General features: G+C 39.8%; 1 protein-coding gene across 1 annotated transcript; it reads left to right on the top strand.

Moving 5' to 3' along the window:
* The first annotated feature begins 5,931 nt into the window (after positions 1 to 5,931).
* On the top strand, positions 5,932 to 7,833 carry LOC115682608 (NAC domain-containing protein 2-like). The gene is made up of 3 exons (XM_030606878.2): positions 5,932 to 6,198; positions 6,597 to 6,871; positions 6,984 to 7,833. The coding sequence occupies exons 1-3, from the start codon at positions 6,036 to 6,038 to the stop codon at positions 7,419 to 7,421; spliced, it is 876 nt and encodes a 291-aa protein (XP_030462738.1). The 5' UTR covers positions 5,932 to 6,035; the 3' UTR covers positions 7,422 to 7,833.
* Positions 7,834 to 16,799: the final 8,966 nt, after the last annotated feature.

Raw genomic sequence — 16,799 nt, 5'->3', positions numbered from 1 at the left:
TTTCAAACAGACTACTTGAAAGCACAAGATCTCGCCCAAAGAGCACGGCGAGCCACAAAAGTATGCTCTCCATAAACAACCGAAAACAGACAAGTCTTATTTAGTGCCAACAAACGAACCCGACCATGGATAACTTGGGTGGTTCTAGAAAGGACTTGGAGGTCTATTTCTTGCGGATTCCACCCAATCCATATTCTACCACGCGGCGAAAGATCATAATTGGTCTTCCACTCCCAACCCGGCACGAGTCGAACGGAGAGGGATTCAAAAAGGGTCGGATTAATCTTTGTCTCAAGGATGCCAAGACAGGATAAATTGTGAGCTCTAACGAGGGCTCTTATTTCTGCCTGTTTAATGGAGTCGCCCAGACCCCTAATATTCCAAACGCCAAAAAACATTAAGGAAGGGTCTAGAGAAATTACCTCCTTTTAGTGCCAGCCTGTTTTTTTGGTTTACGGCTGGCCGCCTTAGCAGTTGTGGGACTGCTCTCTTGAACTGGGCCCCTAGTAACAAGCACAGGATGGTCTTTGGTAGCAAGATCAGCATCATCCGTCGAGATTGCAGACAAAGAGTCGGCCATTCCAGAAGTAGAGGGACGGCTAGCTGGCACTTCGGCTTGATTCAATGGAGCTTTGCGTTGAGTTATAGTCGGGAGGGGGGAGGGAGACTCATCCTCAGATTCACCACCAACATTGCTACCATGATCACCTATCTGGTCTTCCGAGTCAGAGGAATCTGGTGAGGATTCCAAAGAGGTCCCTGCATTGACCTGGTGGGTTTGGCGATCCCCTTTTTGAGAAATCTGGAGGGGGACCGAGAGATCACCACTATCAGGGGAGGCATTATTTACTGAAATATTGCGGGGAATGCCCTTTTTGTTTCTCACCGTCTGCCATGAATCAGCGTTGTGAGGGGCTTTATCAGCACTAATAGGAGGACTAGGCTCTGTAGAAGGCCCAGATGGTATCACACTTGTGGGAGGACATTTGTGCCCAAAGATGCCACAAGTCGTGCACGAGATTGGGCGCCATTCATATTCAACCTTGATCTTCCAAATTTCCTCATTCATATAAATGTCAATGGAGTCAGCCAGATTTTGTGTAGCACCAATTTCGATGCACACTCTAACGTATGATATCATCTTCATCTTCTCTGTTTGAAGGTCAACATGAAGAGGTTTTCCGATTGCACCGGCAACAAAGACTAATACCGATGGCGACCGGAGGAAACAGGCATGTCCCTCAACTTCACCCAAACCGGAAGAGACTTATGCTCAGTCTTTCACTAGTTTCGAGTAGGATGCCATTCTTTGTAACATCATGGGGACTCCGAGAATGGTTATAGGCCCCCATCCAGAATTTTCCGACGATAGAATTCGTCCGGAATGTGGAAAAAAAAAGAAACCATCAGGATTAGCTAAGACTTCAATAACATTTGACCCCCAGACATTTTTGATTGCTGTTTCTGTCAACTTGAAGGGGAGTTTTTTCCCCACAAAGTATCCAACGATACATTCTTTCCATTTCGGATTAGCTTCTTCCAATATATGATCAGATATTCTAACAACATGTTTGCCATCAACAATAGTTGGAGGTATAAAGGAGAGGCCATACCCCTTTTCCATCGTTCTAGCAACCATCGCCCATGATTTCTGGGTTATTTGCTGCTTCATTCCCTGAGGGGGATCCTTGGAAGATGCTGCCCCTTTGCTTCGACTTCGATGAGATCGGTCACTTGGAGGGACTAAGGCGATCCCAGCATCAGACGGGCGTCTGTTGGACATGGAACGGCCCCTACTTCGACCCCGAGAATTTCGTTGCTCATGATGAGCCACATATACAGACTTTTTCTTTGGTTGAACAGCAGGTTGCTCTGTTTTCCCAGAATGGTCAGATAGGGCACTGACTCTAGACGGGCCAGCATTGTGTGTGGGAGGCTTAGAAGGTCCCTTCAGCGGGACAACCTGCTCCATGTTTCCCTTCAGACGCGGTAAGGGATCCCCAGAACTTTGCTTTTCAGTGATGGTCAGCTTTGAAGGAGGGGAGCCATATAGCAGAGGGTACGTTTCAAACCCAGTCGAGCAGCACCCAGCTCAGATTCTGGGTAAAGTCAAGTAAGGATTCTACCCCCGTCTTAAAGATTCAACCCACCCCCAGACTAGCAGAATGCAGAGGATTGATCCGAGAACCAGGAAGTATCGCCCAGATAATCCCCCAAAACCGACAGCAAGCCAGAAAACCAGAAACCCAAATTTCCAGATCTGTTCTCCCGAGTAGCAGACACAATGATCTCTATATTCAAGCGGGAGAAAGTGAAAGGCTAACCTTGCGAGTCTAGCCACCAAGTTACAGCCACAAACGGTGGCTGGAACACCCCAGGAGGCGCACCTTCTGGGCGAGTGAACAGTACCGCGAAAATCAGAAAACGGGAGAGAAAGTGAACAGTACCCGCGTGATCAGGATCAGAGGCGGGAAAATGTGAAAAGTTGAGTCACTGAATTGTTGATATAGCCAGTTTCTATCAATATAGATAGTTGCTCATGAACTCATTAAATGGCGTGCTAAGAAGATGACCTAGACTAACGATGTCCTAAATGGGTCTTTGAAAGTAAGGGATGTCTTGCCACTATCAATGGTGAATAAGTATTGTGCTTAAAGGTTGATGAAAGATGGATGGACCTGGTAGAAGGAGAACAGGTCTGATATAAGCAAGGAATGTGTGAAGACTCGGAAGGACCACGGTTAGGTGAGTAGCTAATCATCATGGCCAATGTGCTTGGCCAATGTGCTTGGAAGGACCAGAAGATAGTAGATCAAGAGTTGACTTTCAACATGTAATGTTGATAAAAGCAGCGGATCGCTGATAGAGGCAGTTTCTGTTGATAGAGGCACCGGACTGCTGATACAAGTAGTCGCCTATATCAACTGGACGAACAGCCCTATGTCATGTCTCTATCACCTGAAAAAAGGACCCATATGTATCTTCAATTTGATTTTAATCTAAAATTGAAGTCTAATGTGAGACCACGATGTTTGAAATTCGAAATAAAGGCAATGAATTTGAATAGAGGAAGCCTTGGTGGACAAGAAGTCAAGAGACAGCACACCAAAATTGATGCTCTCGCTAGAAAGTCAAGTTGCGTGATCTCCGGCCATTAATCAAGTCACCAATGGCTCCTTAAAGCAGTTTGAAGACTTTCAAGCGTTCATATTGAAGATTGAAAGTATATATAAAGAATTTAAGGCAATTTGGAAGTCAAGAGGAAGAAAGAGGGTGCATTTATTGAAAAAACCTTCATATTGTTTGGGCTCTCTTTGTACAGATTTGCTGCCACTTACAATCTACGAGTTGAGAGGTGTACAGGTGTATGAGCTATAAGTGTGAGCTGATAATGTGATCTATCAAGTTTCAGGGAGAAAACTACTCAAGCTTTGTTGTAATTTCTCTTGAAATTACTAGTGGAATCCAACTTTATTAGTGGTTGATAGTTTGGGAGAGTAGATATAGACTTAATATAAGATGAACCACTATAAATTCTGTTTACAATATCTTCTATCTCTTCACTCATTTTTCAATAATTTTATGATGGAAGCATATTGCATTGGATATAAGCATATCGCACCAGATATAAGCACACGGCATCCGATATAAGCATGTCACGTATCGATTAATCTATCTTTGGTTATATCCCAGTCCAGATTGAAATATTCCGCGAAAATTTGTAATATCTTTTAAAACAACCTATTCATCCCCTCTAAATTGTTTGGCTTAAGTACATCTTCAACTAAAGTATGGTTTTATTTTCTTAGAGAATCATTTTATTTTTAGGTTGGCATCGTTACATAAACTTATTTGACCTATTAGGTAAGTCTTTCATGGCAACAATGTTGATTCTCAAGAAAATCATATTTTCCTTCATTCCTAATTGAATGAAATCTTCTCAAACCAATTTTCTGATTGGGCGGGTTACAAAAATCACTAATAGTTATTTTTAATTAAATTTGCATGAGAGTAATATCAATATTTGCAATCCACTAATTAGAGATTTGATAAGAGGAATTTCTTCAATCAAAGAAAACATAAGCCTTCTCAAAAATTGAGAAATCGATGACTTGTTTATATTTCAAACATGTCAGATAGGTGTATCTTTTCTTACATCATTAACATCATAAAAAGGATATGGTGTGACCAAATATCAAAATATAAGTGACATAACATTTTATATAGTTCCTGACATAATACCCTTAGGACAAAAACTTTTTTCTTGTGGAATTGTGATCCTCAGTAGATCTCTAACGTTGATTTTTCCATTGGCTTCAACTGAGACCAAGTGTTTTGACTTTTTACCCCGTATTTGGCTTTTGTAATATTTGACTTTTGAGATTTGATGGATTTCACTAAAGAATCAATCTCAAAGCGAGTAATAATCAAGATATTCATGACTAATTGATACTTTCATAGCCCAACAATTGTTCAATATGTATATTTGATATGCAACATTGGCCAAATATAATCAAAATCTCACTACCTACAAGCGTTGTTTGACACTCAAAGTAAAGCTGCCCCCGGTTCCCCAGGAGGAACTAAAATATCTATCTCTTTTGACTTCTTTGCTATCCAGTGGGGCAGGTCATATAGCCATATATGCTTCGATCATCTTTAACCTTTGCTCATATAGCTGACTTGGCAACACCTAGTGAAAATAAGATGATTCACCGAAAAACGAAATTAAATTTAGGTGAGAAAGAAATAACGAAAAGGATAATTGTGAGTTATGCCACTAAAAGTTTTAATCGTCTCAACTCTCGATGCAAATGAATGTGATTTCGTTTTTCGAAATTTACGATTCGGGTATACTGGCATAGAAATGATATGAGATTACAAGATGTCCGATAAGAAGAATTTATTTCATTAAGGATTAATATCACGAAAAATCTCAAACTGGTACGCCTGTACAAATTTACTCCAAACTAATTTTTTGACCACAAAAAATCATAAACTGATACACCTGTAATAAATTTACGCTCCGTTAGTTTTAGTTAAATTTTACTGACAAATTACTTAATTAAATGACACGTGGCAATTTATGGATATACCACTTTGGGATTTTATCCTCCATTTATCACATGTGTACTAGTTTATGATTTTTTTTTCTATTAATCAAATTTAACGGAGGGTAAATTTATCACAAATATACCAGTATGGGGTTTTTGGTGGTGAAAAAATTAGTTTTGGGTAAATTTGTCACAAGTGTACTAGTTTTGGATTTTTCGTGGTCAAAAAATTAGTTTAAGATAAATTTATCACAGATGTACCAGTTTAAGGCTTTTTGTAGTAAAAAAAATTAGTTAGTGGTAAATTTATCACACGTATACTAATTTGAAATTTTTCGTAATATTAACCCTTTTATTAATACATTTTTCACCTGCCTCTCCATGGATCTTGTAGAACAGAAGATTTCTGAGGTTTGAGAGCGTTAAGGCATAGATTGATGTTGTCCAGTCGAGACTAAGACCGTATCGTGGGACGGCACATTTTTTTTGCGCATGGGGCACGATGTTTTTGCCAAAAGAATTGAGGGTTGGACTCAATGAAGGGGCAAAAGGGCAAAAAGGAGGAGCGACGGTCAAGGAGTCGCAGGAGATCATTTAAATACTGTTGCTGCCCCTCCCCTCTGCCCATTCGCCGAGTTCAGACAAATTAGCTGACGTACGCCATGACCGAACCGAAGAGCCCTCCAACACGTGTCGACCTGAGGTTGACCATTCGACTCAACTGTCTTGGCTGCCGTCGCCACCTGTTGCTGAAGAAGCTTCGGTCGTTGCCTTTCGTGCCCTCGTCCGTCGCTGTGCGGGATCTGTCTACCGCACGTGTCTGAATTACCCCAACCGGCAGAGTTCGTGTTTGTATATAAACCCCTGGTCGTCTCATGCTGCTGTGTGGATTCGAGTTCCAAAAGTAGGAGGAGTTCAAAGCTTGGAAGAAAAGGGCACGGACAAAAAGAGTCGCGGAAGAAGACGAACGGGGTTGAGAAGATGAAGAAGGCTCAATTGGAGTTACCAGCCGGGTTCAGGTTCCACCCGACCGACGACGAGCTGGTGAACCATTACTTGATCCGCAAGTGCGCTTCCCACCCCATCTCCGTCTCCATCATTGCCGAGATCGATCTCTACAAGTTCGACCCTTGGGACCTTCCAGGTACTTTGACACGCTGCCTCCCTTCCTCTGCTTCTCCAGGCTCTGTTCCTGAACAATTTCTGTTTCTGCTTGTGTTCATTTTGGTGAATCATCCCATTTTGGGAAAAGGGTCGACGAATTTTGTCTCCCTTTTGGGTGATTTTGTCATCAAAATTTCGTTCTTTATATGGATTTGTCTCTGTAATGTGAAATGTATTTGTTTTTGGGTTGGATAATATGAAATGTATTTCTCTTGTCCTCATCTGATGCCTTTTGGGAGGTCCAATGCTCTTCAGTTTGAACTTTTCATTTTTACATGTGGATCAAGAAAAAGTCTTCAAGATCTCTTGTGAATTTGAAACACTTTGATTGTCTGCTGAGGGTCATGATTTCTGATGGAGTTTGGCTTGGAATTGCAGAAATCGCTCTGTACGGCGAAAAAGAATGGTGCTTCTTTTCTCCGAGGGACCGCAAGTACCCCAACGGATCACGGCCGAACCGGGCAGCCGGAACTGGGTACTGGAAGGCGACCGGGGCTGATAAGCTGATCGGCCGCCCAAAGACGCTTGGCATAAAAAAGGCGCTGGTGTTTTACGCCGGAAAAACTCAAAGAGGAGTGAAGACCAATTGGATCATGCACGAGTATCGCCTCGCCAATGTCGATCGATCTGCCGGCAAGAAGAAGAACTCGAGGGTAATTACTCTATTTCCTTTATTGGCACTGTTTTTGGCGTTACAGCACATGTAATTGGACGAGTTCATAAAGAAAACTCAATGATTAACATCGATCCTTGCTATTATTGCAGCTTGATGATTGGGTTCTATGCCGGATATACAACAAGAAGGGCACCATAGAGAAGCATTTCCCCTCCGCACGACCGGCAGTGTTCCCGGAGATGGAGACCAAGCCGCAGATTGTCATGCCGGTGGCGCCAAATCCGTACCCACCTCCCCAATATGGGCATTCGCCAATGACTACGGATCACTTGTACATGGACTCGTCGGAGTCGATGCCGAGGCTGCACACAGATTCTAGCTGCTCGGAGCATGCGGTGTCCCCAGACTTGGCATGCGAGAAGGAAGTGCAGAGTGAGGAGAAGTGGGACGATTGGGAGAAGGCCCTCGATTTCCAGTTCGGTTCAATGGATAACTTCTTGGACGACGCTTTCGCGCAAGGGCAGTTTCAGTTGGATCAGTTCTCGCCTCTTCAGGACATGTCCATGTACTTGCAGGAGTCATTCTGATTAAGTCCGTTGAGGAACACAGAAGTCGGATATTCTTTTATAGGAGCCTGAACCATTCCATTCGTGTTGGTTCTCATTGAAATTGCATGATCCACTGGCATGGTGATCAATCAAGACAATCTCTGTCTTGGACAAATTGCTCATGTAGGGCTACAGACAAGAGTTAGTCCTAGGATTTTGCTCTGCGGGTTTTGCCAAGAGAGGAGCAAAGCGTTGAGGTGCATCCAGTTGCACAGTGAAAGCAGAAGTGCCACAATCTTGGTGGGTCTGCGGTGGTCAATACAGGTAGAATTTAGAATCGTGTTAACTCCTGATGTCTCCTGTAAATAGAAAGTCTCTGGGGAAACTGTTTGCTGTAAGATTGTAGCAAAATTGTTTCAATTTTTTTGTCATGAAGATTGTTTTAATATTCGATGCTGTTGTAAATCTAATTGAAAGGAGTTCGAAAGGGGCAGTTTCGTGTTCTATCGAGAGACGGATTTTCAGGCCGTGACAGGTCATAATTTCTTGTTTTTTTTCCATAAGTCTTGTACAAAATGTCATAACGTGAAATTTTAAAAGTTTTACTATCGATGACCGAGATTCACTCTTTATTTGATTCGGCAATCATTAAGGAGTTGGGGGATCTGTTCTGTAAAGGTACTTAGAAACACCTGTTTAAAAGTACTCTTGTAGTCGCGGGGTACTTGCCAGTTACATTTGCAGGTCAAAAGAACAGATCATTATATTTGCCTATCTTGTTTAGGATTTCTGTTGGAATTGGTTCATGTCTGTCCGTCAAGAGATTGCTCATAAATATGATTATTCAAAATGCTACAAATACGGTTTATGAAATCGGTTTTACCGATTATAATAACAATCTCCCATTGCGTAATATAAATGATTAATACCACAAAAAACTCATAAACTGATAAGCCTGTGACAAATTTATTCCAAACTAATTTTTTGACCATAAAAAACTCAAAACTGATACATCAATGACAAATTTACTCTCCTTTAGTTTCCGTTAAATTTTAACTTTAATTTGCTAAGTTGGATGACACGTAACAGTTGATGGGTGTATTAGTTTAGGGTTTTACCCTTCGTTTGTATCAGTTTGGGATTTTAATCCAATTTAATGGAAACTAACGAAAGGTAAATTTGTCACAGGTGTACTAGTTTGAGATTTTTTGTGGTAAAAAAATTAGTTTTGGGTAAATTTGTTACAGGTGATCAAAAAATTAGTTTGTGGTAAATTTATCACAGACGCACCAGTTTAGGGTTTTTCACGGTATTAACCCCCTTTTTAATATTTAAATTAGAGTTACTACTATAAAAAATCCCAAACTGATAGACTTGTGATAAATTTACCTAAAACTAATTTTTTACCACGAAAAATCCTAAACCGGTACACATGTGACAAATTTACCAAAAACTAATTTTTTCCAGTAAAAAATCCAAACTGGTACATTTGTGACAAATTTATCCTCCGTTCAATTAGATTAATACCACGAAAAATTACAGACTTGTATATATATATGACAAACGGAGGGTAAAACCTCAAACTGGTACACCAGTCAATTGCAACGTGTCATCTAATTCAGAAATTTGACAGTAAAATTTAATGAAAATTAACGGAAGGTAAAATTGTCACAGGTGTACCAGTTTGGGGTTTTTTGTGGTTTGAGGTAAATTTATTATCGGTGTATTAGTCTGGGATTTTTTTGTAGTATTAACCAAAAAACGAAAATAGATAAGAAAGATGACGCAATGTGAAAATAAATAAATAAAATTAATTAAGCACGTGGTTCATTTCACTTGGAATGCACCCCACTTTCATCACCCAACGCTAAACAACACCGACGGCCGACATGAACAAGCTATTCTTCCACCGTGCATGGTGGGCTCACGTATTGTTGACCGACTCACGTACCCAATACCTACCGGACAAAGAAAGGTCATTAGAATGAACCCCCATCTTTGATTTGGATCATCGTTAGTTTTTTGCTCGTGAGGTACGTGAATTGTCTCAATTGGTCCCCTTACATAGTACATCAGCCACAAGCATCTCACATCTTCTTTTCTAGACTGTCCTGACGCGGCGCAACACCTCGGTGTTATTAAGCACTTCCGCGTTTTATCTTTAACGCCACATCAAACAGAAAGGGCAATTAGCGATAAGAAATAATAACACTCGATTGCTTTAATCACGCGGTTAAAAGACTTGAGAGTATAAGAAAAGAATCGAGGGACTCAATTAGGTGTTTCGTTGGAAGCAAAATAAAAACGTACATAACTGTAAGCTAAAATAACTTTCTAGAATCTATTAACAGATAGGTTGATAATGCAAATCAAAATTTGGCACAGCTACCTGGAATGTCTTAGAAGTTTTAGGGATAATTATACAAATGGTCCATGAGCTTTGACCCAATGTACAACATGATCTATGAATTTTTAATTTGTTTAATGTGATCCCTAAACTTTTAATTTATTTAATTTGTTCAATGCGAGCCTACTGTCAAAATTTTTTCCATCAATGGTTGATAATGTGATCCCTAAACTTGTAAGTCTCTCTCTCCTTCACGGCCTCTCTCTCCCTCCCCTATCTGACGAAAGAGACGTGCTCTCCTCCCTCTCTTTCCATGCTCCGCTCTCTCCCTCCCTCCCTCCCTCTCGACTCGCATTCGGCTCTGCAACTCTCTGTCCCTCCTGCCCGACTCGTGACGAAGCTCCGCAACTCTCTGTTGCTCCTGCCTGACTCTGCAATATTTGGGTTGCTAATAGAGTTGGATTGAATGGTATTAAAATTTTTGTTGGTGTTTTAGGATTCTGCAAGAGCTGTTCCTCGAAAGCTAAGTTGGATTTATTTACTGTTTTTCTCAAGTTTTGCTCCTGTAGTGAGTTTTTGCTTTGTTGACATAAAGTCATTTATGTATATGTCTTGCTATATTTCAACCAATGGACTGATATAGAAGAGACTGGAATGGAGTTAGAGATGAAAATGGGGAAAATTACCAAAACAATCCTAAACTTATTGCAATTGTGCCAATTGAGTCCTAAACCTTTTTTTTGTACCAATTCAATCCTAAACCTTTTTAAATTGTGTCAATTCAATCCATCCGGCCATTTTTGGCAGGCCGGCGCTGACGTGGATGCCGATTGGTTGGCCAATGCTGATGTGGTAATTTTTTAAAATTATTTTAAATTTTTTCGAATTTTTTCGTTAATTTTTTAAAATTTTTTCTTTTCTTTTCTTTTTCCCTTTCTTTTTTTTTCCTTATCTTCATCTTCAACCTTTGGTCAGTTGCCGGCATCGACGACTAGCCAGAGGCAGGGGCCGGCGAGGACGAGGTCGGCCTCGCCCAGCAACGGCGAGGTAGAACCTCTCCAGGGGCGGGCGAGGCCAACCCTGGTGAGGTTCAACCTCGCCACCGCTGGGTGAGGGCTCGTCCTCGCCAACAACTGGCAAGGTTGGCCTCGCCCAACGACAGTGAGGTCGAGCCTCGCCAGCGACTGACGGGACTGACCTTGTCAGCCCCCGCCTCTAGCCGGTCGCCGGCGCCAGCGACCGGCCAGAGATTGAAGATGAGGAAAAAAAAAGGAAAGGAAGAAGAAAAGAAAAGAAAAAATAAAAATATTTGAAAAAATAAAAATAATATTAAAAAATTGCCATGTCAACATTAAAAATAACTTTCTAGAATCTATTAACAAATAGGTTAATGATGCAATTCAAACTTCAGCATGGCTACTTGGAATCTCTTATTAGTTTTAGGGATAATTATACAAATGGTCCATGAACTTTGACCAAATGTACAATATGGTCCATGAATTTTTAATTTGTTCAATGTGGTCCCTGAATTTTTAGTTTGTTACATTGAATATTTTCATATAGTTCATGAACTAAATTGAATATGTACCAAAAGTTAAGAGACCACATCAAAAAAGTTAAAAGTTTATGGATCACATTGAATAAACTAAAAGTTCAGAGACGGCATTATACATTAGGCCAAAATTTAAGGATTATGAAGTCGACTTTTGTTGGTTGTTGATATAAGGGGGGCCCACAAAGTTTTTTTTGGGGGGGGGGGGGGGGGGGTCGGGTGGTCCCACGATTAGTAATAAATCCATGCAAAGTATCAAGAAAATGTTGCATACCATAGTGATGTCATGTAGGACATGCACTAGTCCATTCAGCGGTGGACACGTGTAATCGCGGGCCTATTGTAAAAAAAAATTTCAAACTCATTGCGGGCGTGTCTCTCTCTCTCTCTCTCTCTCTCTCTCCTTCACGGCCTCTCTCCCTGTCATGTCTAAGAAAATTGACGTGCTTTCTTCCCTCTCTCAACATGCTCCGCTCTCTCCCTCCCGACTCGCATTCGGCTTTGCAACTCTCCATCCCTCTTGCCCGACTCGCAACAAAGCTCTATAACTCTCTGTCACTCCTGCCCGACTCTACAGTATTTGGGTTGTTGATAGAATCGAATTGAATGGTATTAAAATTTTTGTTGGTGTTTCAGGATTCTTGAAGAGTTGTTCCTCATAAGCTAAGTTGGATTTATTTACTGTTTTTCTCAAGCTTTGTTCCTGTAGTGAGTTTTTGCTTTGTTGGCAGAATGTCATTTGTGTATATGTCTTGCTATATTTCAGCCAATACACTGATATACAAGAGACTGAAATAGAGTCAGAGATGAAAACGGCAATTCAGTAAATGATGGAACTTGTTATGCTAAGGCCTTTCCAAGCAGAACAAGTTCGCCACATTGTAAATGCAAGATTATCAAGCTAATGCCTTTAACAGCAGAACAAATTCACTACAAAATCAGCCTATCTCTAAATCAAAAGCAGAACAAAATTCACTCTCACCTTCTTCCTTAGCCGGTCGCTCTCTGCTAGCTCATTCTGACGTCGCATGAGACTGGGGAGGGAGAGTAGATTTAGGGCTTCGTTGCGAGTCGGACGGGAGGGACGGAGAGCTGCAGAGCTGAATGTGAGTAGAGAGAGAGGGAGAGAGAACTACGGAGAGTTGCAAAGCTTCGATGCGAGTCGGGCAGGAGGAACGGAGACTTGCAGAGCCGAATGCGAGTTGGAAGGGAGAGAGAGAGAGAGAGAGAGAGAGAGAGAGAGAGAGAGAGAGAGAGAGAGAGGGCAGAGCATGGAGAGAGAGGGAGGAGAGCGCGTCTCTTTCCCCAGACAGGAGAGGGAGAGGGAGGCCGTGAAGGCGAGAGAGATAGATGCTAGTTAAGAGTTTGAAAAAATTTCGACAATGGCCCGCGATGACACGTGTCCATCGCTAAATAAATTAGGGCATGTCCTATATAACATCGCCGTGGCATGCAATATTTTGTCATGCCACATTTTCTCCAAAGGCATCGGAAACATCCATGGGAAAGGAGATTCAAAGAGTCAATCCACGAATACGAGGTTCTCCTCTTGCGGGGGCGAATGGGCGTCCACGTGACGTGCATGGGTCATCAACGTCATGCAAGACGTCACCTAAGACAAGACAACGACTTCATTCCCAGCAGGACCGGAAGCTTCCATCATGGCTGTTATCTTATCTTTCAAAGAAAAAAAAGCTCATTTGATATTTTATCTGATTAGATAAAAGTGAGGCCCAAGCAAACACTGTTGCCTCGCTTCGCCTCATCTGTCAGCTTTGACATAGGACTAGACCGGCTGCCTCCGGTTGTCACTCTTAAATAGTAAATAGACTTTTATTTTTTAAATTTATTTAATCAAATCTTCGATCCACGCATTTTTACTTTTTAAAAAAAATTCAAAGTACTTAATCTTTCACAAAATATGGATATTGACATGTAAATTCACATACGATTTTTTTCGTAATTTTTGGAATTTTGTGTAATATTTTTTATTTTGGCGGGAAAGCAAATTTACATGTTTTGCTTTCACTTAATACCAAATAAACAGTCCCATTATTTCTTTTTCAACTTTTTTTTGCAAAATCGATGGTGATCGGACTGATTTCTTCGTGACACCATAATAAGAGATGTTGAATTCCTAAATCCACTATCCACATTAATGTCTCCTGCCTATTCCATGCCCTCATTGCCTCGATTTATCTATCTATATGTGTGTGCCCATTTGATGAATATGAGTTCTTGTATTTGATAAGCACGAATTAATTATGGTAAAGAAAGATAATGATGAACTAATATCACAATAAAGCATACTCTCCTAACCTTATCGACCTGATAATTAGGACTCAAGTTAAAGTTCATATGAATGACCTGAAATTGAATCATTTGGAATTTGCGGTGGTTAGACCAACACTCACTCCACTTGTAGGTTTGTGTTGGCATAAGTACATCTTCAATTAAGGTGTGGTTTTGTTTACTTATAGAATTCAATTCTTTTTTAGGTTAGGCCGGTTACGTAAACTCATTAAATATGTTAAGTCTTTCATGGTTACAAAATTGATCCTCAAGAAAACCATACTTTTCTCCATCCTTGATTGGAGAAAATCACCTCAAACCAATTTTCTAATTGAGTGGGTTACAAGAAATCACTTTAATTATATTTAGTTAATTTTGCATGAGGGTAATATAAACATTTATAACCCACCAAGAGATATAATAAACGGAATTTCTTCTATAAAAGATGGAGGAAAACACAGGTCATCTAAACAATCAAGGAATCGATCACTTGTATATATTTCTAACACGTCGAACTTGTGCATCTTTTCTAACCTCGTTAATATCATAAAAAAGGATGCGGTGTTACTACGTACCGATATAATGGTGACATAACATTACATATAGTTCCTGACATAAATCCTTTTTAGGACAAAAACATTTTTCTTCTCGTGTGATTTTGGATTCCCAATAGATCTATAATGTAGATTTTCCCATTGGCTTCAACTGCCTCAAAGTGTTTGACTTTTTACTTGTATTTGGCTTTTGTAACTTGTTGACTTTTGATATTGGTTTTCACTAAAGAACCACTCTCAAAGCGAGTAGTAATCATGCCACATATGTTGCTTCATAGCACGAATGATTTGATACTTTCATAGCCCCAAAAATACTTCATATATTAGATATTTTAATGTGCAATCGTCGTCAAATATTGTCAAAAGCCCACTACCTTCCAGCCTTGTTTGACCTTCATAGTAAAGCGGCCGAAAGTTATCAAACCATCCCCAGTTTATTCGCAGGAGAAACTAGAATATCTACCTACTTTGACTTCTTTGCTATCTAGTGGGGTAGTTCAAATAGCCCACATATGCTTTAATGATCTATAACCTATGCTCATATGGCCGATTTGGCAAGACCAAGTGAAAATGAAATGGTTAGCCGAAAAACGAAATTAAAATATTAAGCCACATATGTTTCGTTAAGAGGTGGCAAAATGGGTCTATAATCAATATTTTAACCCATATTTAATGGTGCAGATCATAAATGGGTGGCCTTAAGTTTTAAAAACAGGCTTAAGTGGTCCAAAAAATAAATGCATAACAACTTAATGGGTATGAAATTGGTTAAGAACTAACCCATTTCAAGCCTATATGAAAAATAGAGAACCTTTCCACCTATCTACTTAAAGTAAGTAAAGCTCCAAATGCGTTAAGTGGAGTTGAAGATGTCAGGACAATTTTTTAAATTTTTTTAAATTTTTTCTAAAAAGTTTGGCTAGCTCACCAGTCACAGGCGAGTGTCGGCCGACTCTACTGACACCAGGTGAGGGCCCGGTCACTAGGCAAGGGTCGCAACCGTCGCTGTTGCCGGCGGCTTCATGGCCCTTTTTAGGTTTGGGCGAGGGCCGCGACCCTCACTCGCGATTAGCGAGGGCTTCATGGGCCGGCCCTCATCGAGTTTAGAAGAAAAAAAAAGGAAAAGAAAAAAGAAAAAAAGAGAAGACAAAAATAAAAGAAATTTATAATTTTTTTAAAACTTATAAAAATTAGGGTTAATACCACGAAAAACCCCAAACCGATATACCTATGACAAATTTACCCAAAACAATTTTTTTGACCACAAAAAACCGCCAAACTGATACACCTGTGATAATTTTACCCCGAACTAATTTTTTGACCACCAAACACCCCAAACTGGTATACTTGTGACAAATTTACCCTCCATTAGTTTCTGTTAAATTTTATTGTTAATTGCTAAGTTTGATGACATGTAATAGTTGACGGGTGTACCCGTTTGGGGTTTACCCCACTGTTTGTCAAAATTTTTCAAATTTGTGATTTTTCGTGATATTAATTCAATTTAATGGATACTAACGGATGGTAAATTTGTCATAAATGTACCAGTTTAAGGTTTTTATTAGTTAAAAAATTAGTTTGGGGTAAAATTGTCACAGGTGTACCAGTTTAGGATTTTTTGTAATAAAAAAATTAGTTCGGAGTAAAATTGTTACAAGTGTATCAGTTTTGGATTTTTCGTGGTATGAACCCTAAAAATTATCCACGTCAGCGATTTCTAATAAAAAATGGTCGAAATGACTAAATTAGCAAATTTTCAAAAGGTTTAGAACTTAATTGATAAAATTGAAAGGTTTATAATTAAATTGGCATAAGTGCAATAGTTTTAGGACTTTTTTAGTGATTTCCCTGTATGTTTTGTCACAACACATCCCTACCTTTTTGGTTCTTTATGTGTATTTGAATCTTTACGTTTTTTTTTCTTTTATTTACTAACAAATTATATTTAGTTAATTTATTTTTTTAATGTGATAAAAAATCTATCCAAGTAAGATATTCTTATGAAGAGCTTAAATGTTTTGGTATGCATATGGATGTGTTTTAGTAATATGGATTGGATTGTGTTTGGGTTGGTTTGGGTCGGTTTGAGTCACCAAAATTGTATTACATAAAAATGTGTCAATATGAGTCGGGCCATTTTCGACCCGATCTAAACATAATCTGATCCACTCATTTGATAGGCCTAACAACAGTTGATGAAGTAAATGTGATTTTAGAACTTTGTGACTGAATATATTAGTACAAACATGATATGAGAATACAAGATATGTCTGATAAGGTGAGTGGATATCCTCAATATACTCTCTACTTGTGATGCTATAGATCCTCTAGATAAGAAAATTTCTGAGATTCGAGGGCCTTAAAATATAGATTGATGTAGTCTAAAAACTAAAATAGAGTCGCTTGAAAAGTCGAGATTAAGACCGTTTCATAGGATAGCACATCTGTTTTGGGTTTTCTTGTTGGGTAACATGGCACTATAGTTTCTAGCAAAAAAAAAAAAAAACATGGCACTATTTTGCCAAAAGAGTAAGGGTTGGACTCAATGAAGGGGCAAAAGGGCAAGGGGGAGCGACGGTCAAGGAGTCGGAAGAGACCATCTAATTAGTGTTACAGCCACTCCAGTCTAACCATTCGTCGAGTAAAGACAAATTAGCTGACGGACGTCATGA

The sequence above is a fragment of the Syzygium oleosum genome, unplaced genomic scaffold (genome assembly GCF_021117445.2).
Source record: "Syzygium oleosum isolate NSW1041296 unplaced genomic scaffold, Sole_v2.1 Sole_v2.26, whole genome shotgun sequence".
NCBI classification, from domain to species: domain Eukaryota; kingdom Viridiplantae; phylum Streptophyta; class Magnoliopsida; order Myrtales; family Myrtaceae; genus Syzygium; species Syzygium oleosum.
The sequence above is the reverse complement of the archived record's forward strand: the minus strand, read 5'-3'. Positions and strand labels throughout refer to the sequence as shown.

What these genes read in the sequence shown, in the direction of transcription:
- LOC115682608 (XM_030606878.2), top strand. Translation starts at nt 6,036, where the DNA reads ATGAAGAAGGCTCAATTGGAGTTACCAGCCGGGTTCAGGTTCCACCCG. An exon ending in CGACCCTTGGGACCTTCCAG is followed by an intron (nt 6,199 to 6,596) that starts GTACTTTGACAC and finishes TTGGAATTGCAG; the next exon opens with AAATCGCTCTGTACGGCGAA. An exon ending in GCAAGAAGAAGAACTCGAGG is followed by an intron (nt 6,872 to 6,983) that starts GTAATTACTCTA and finishes CTATTATTGCAG; the next exon opens with CTTGATGATTGGGTTCTATG.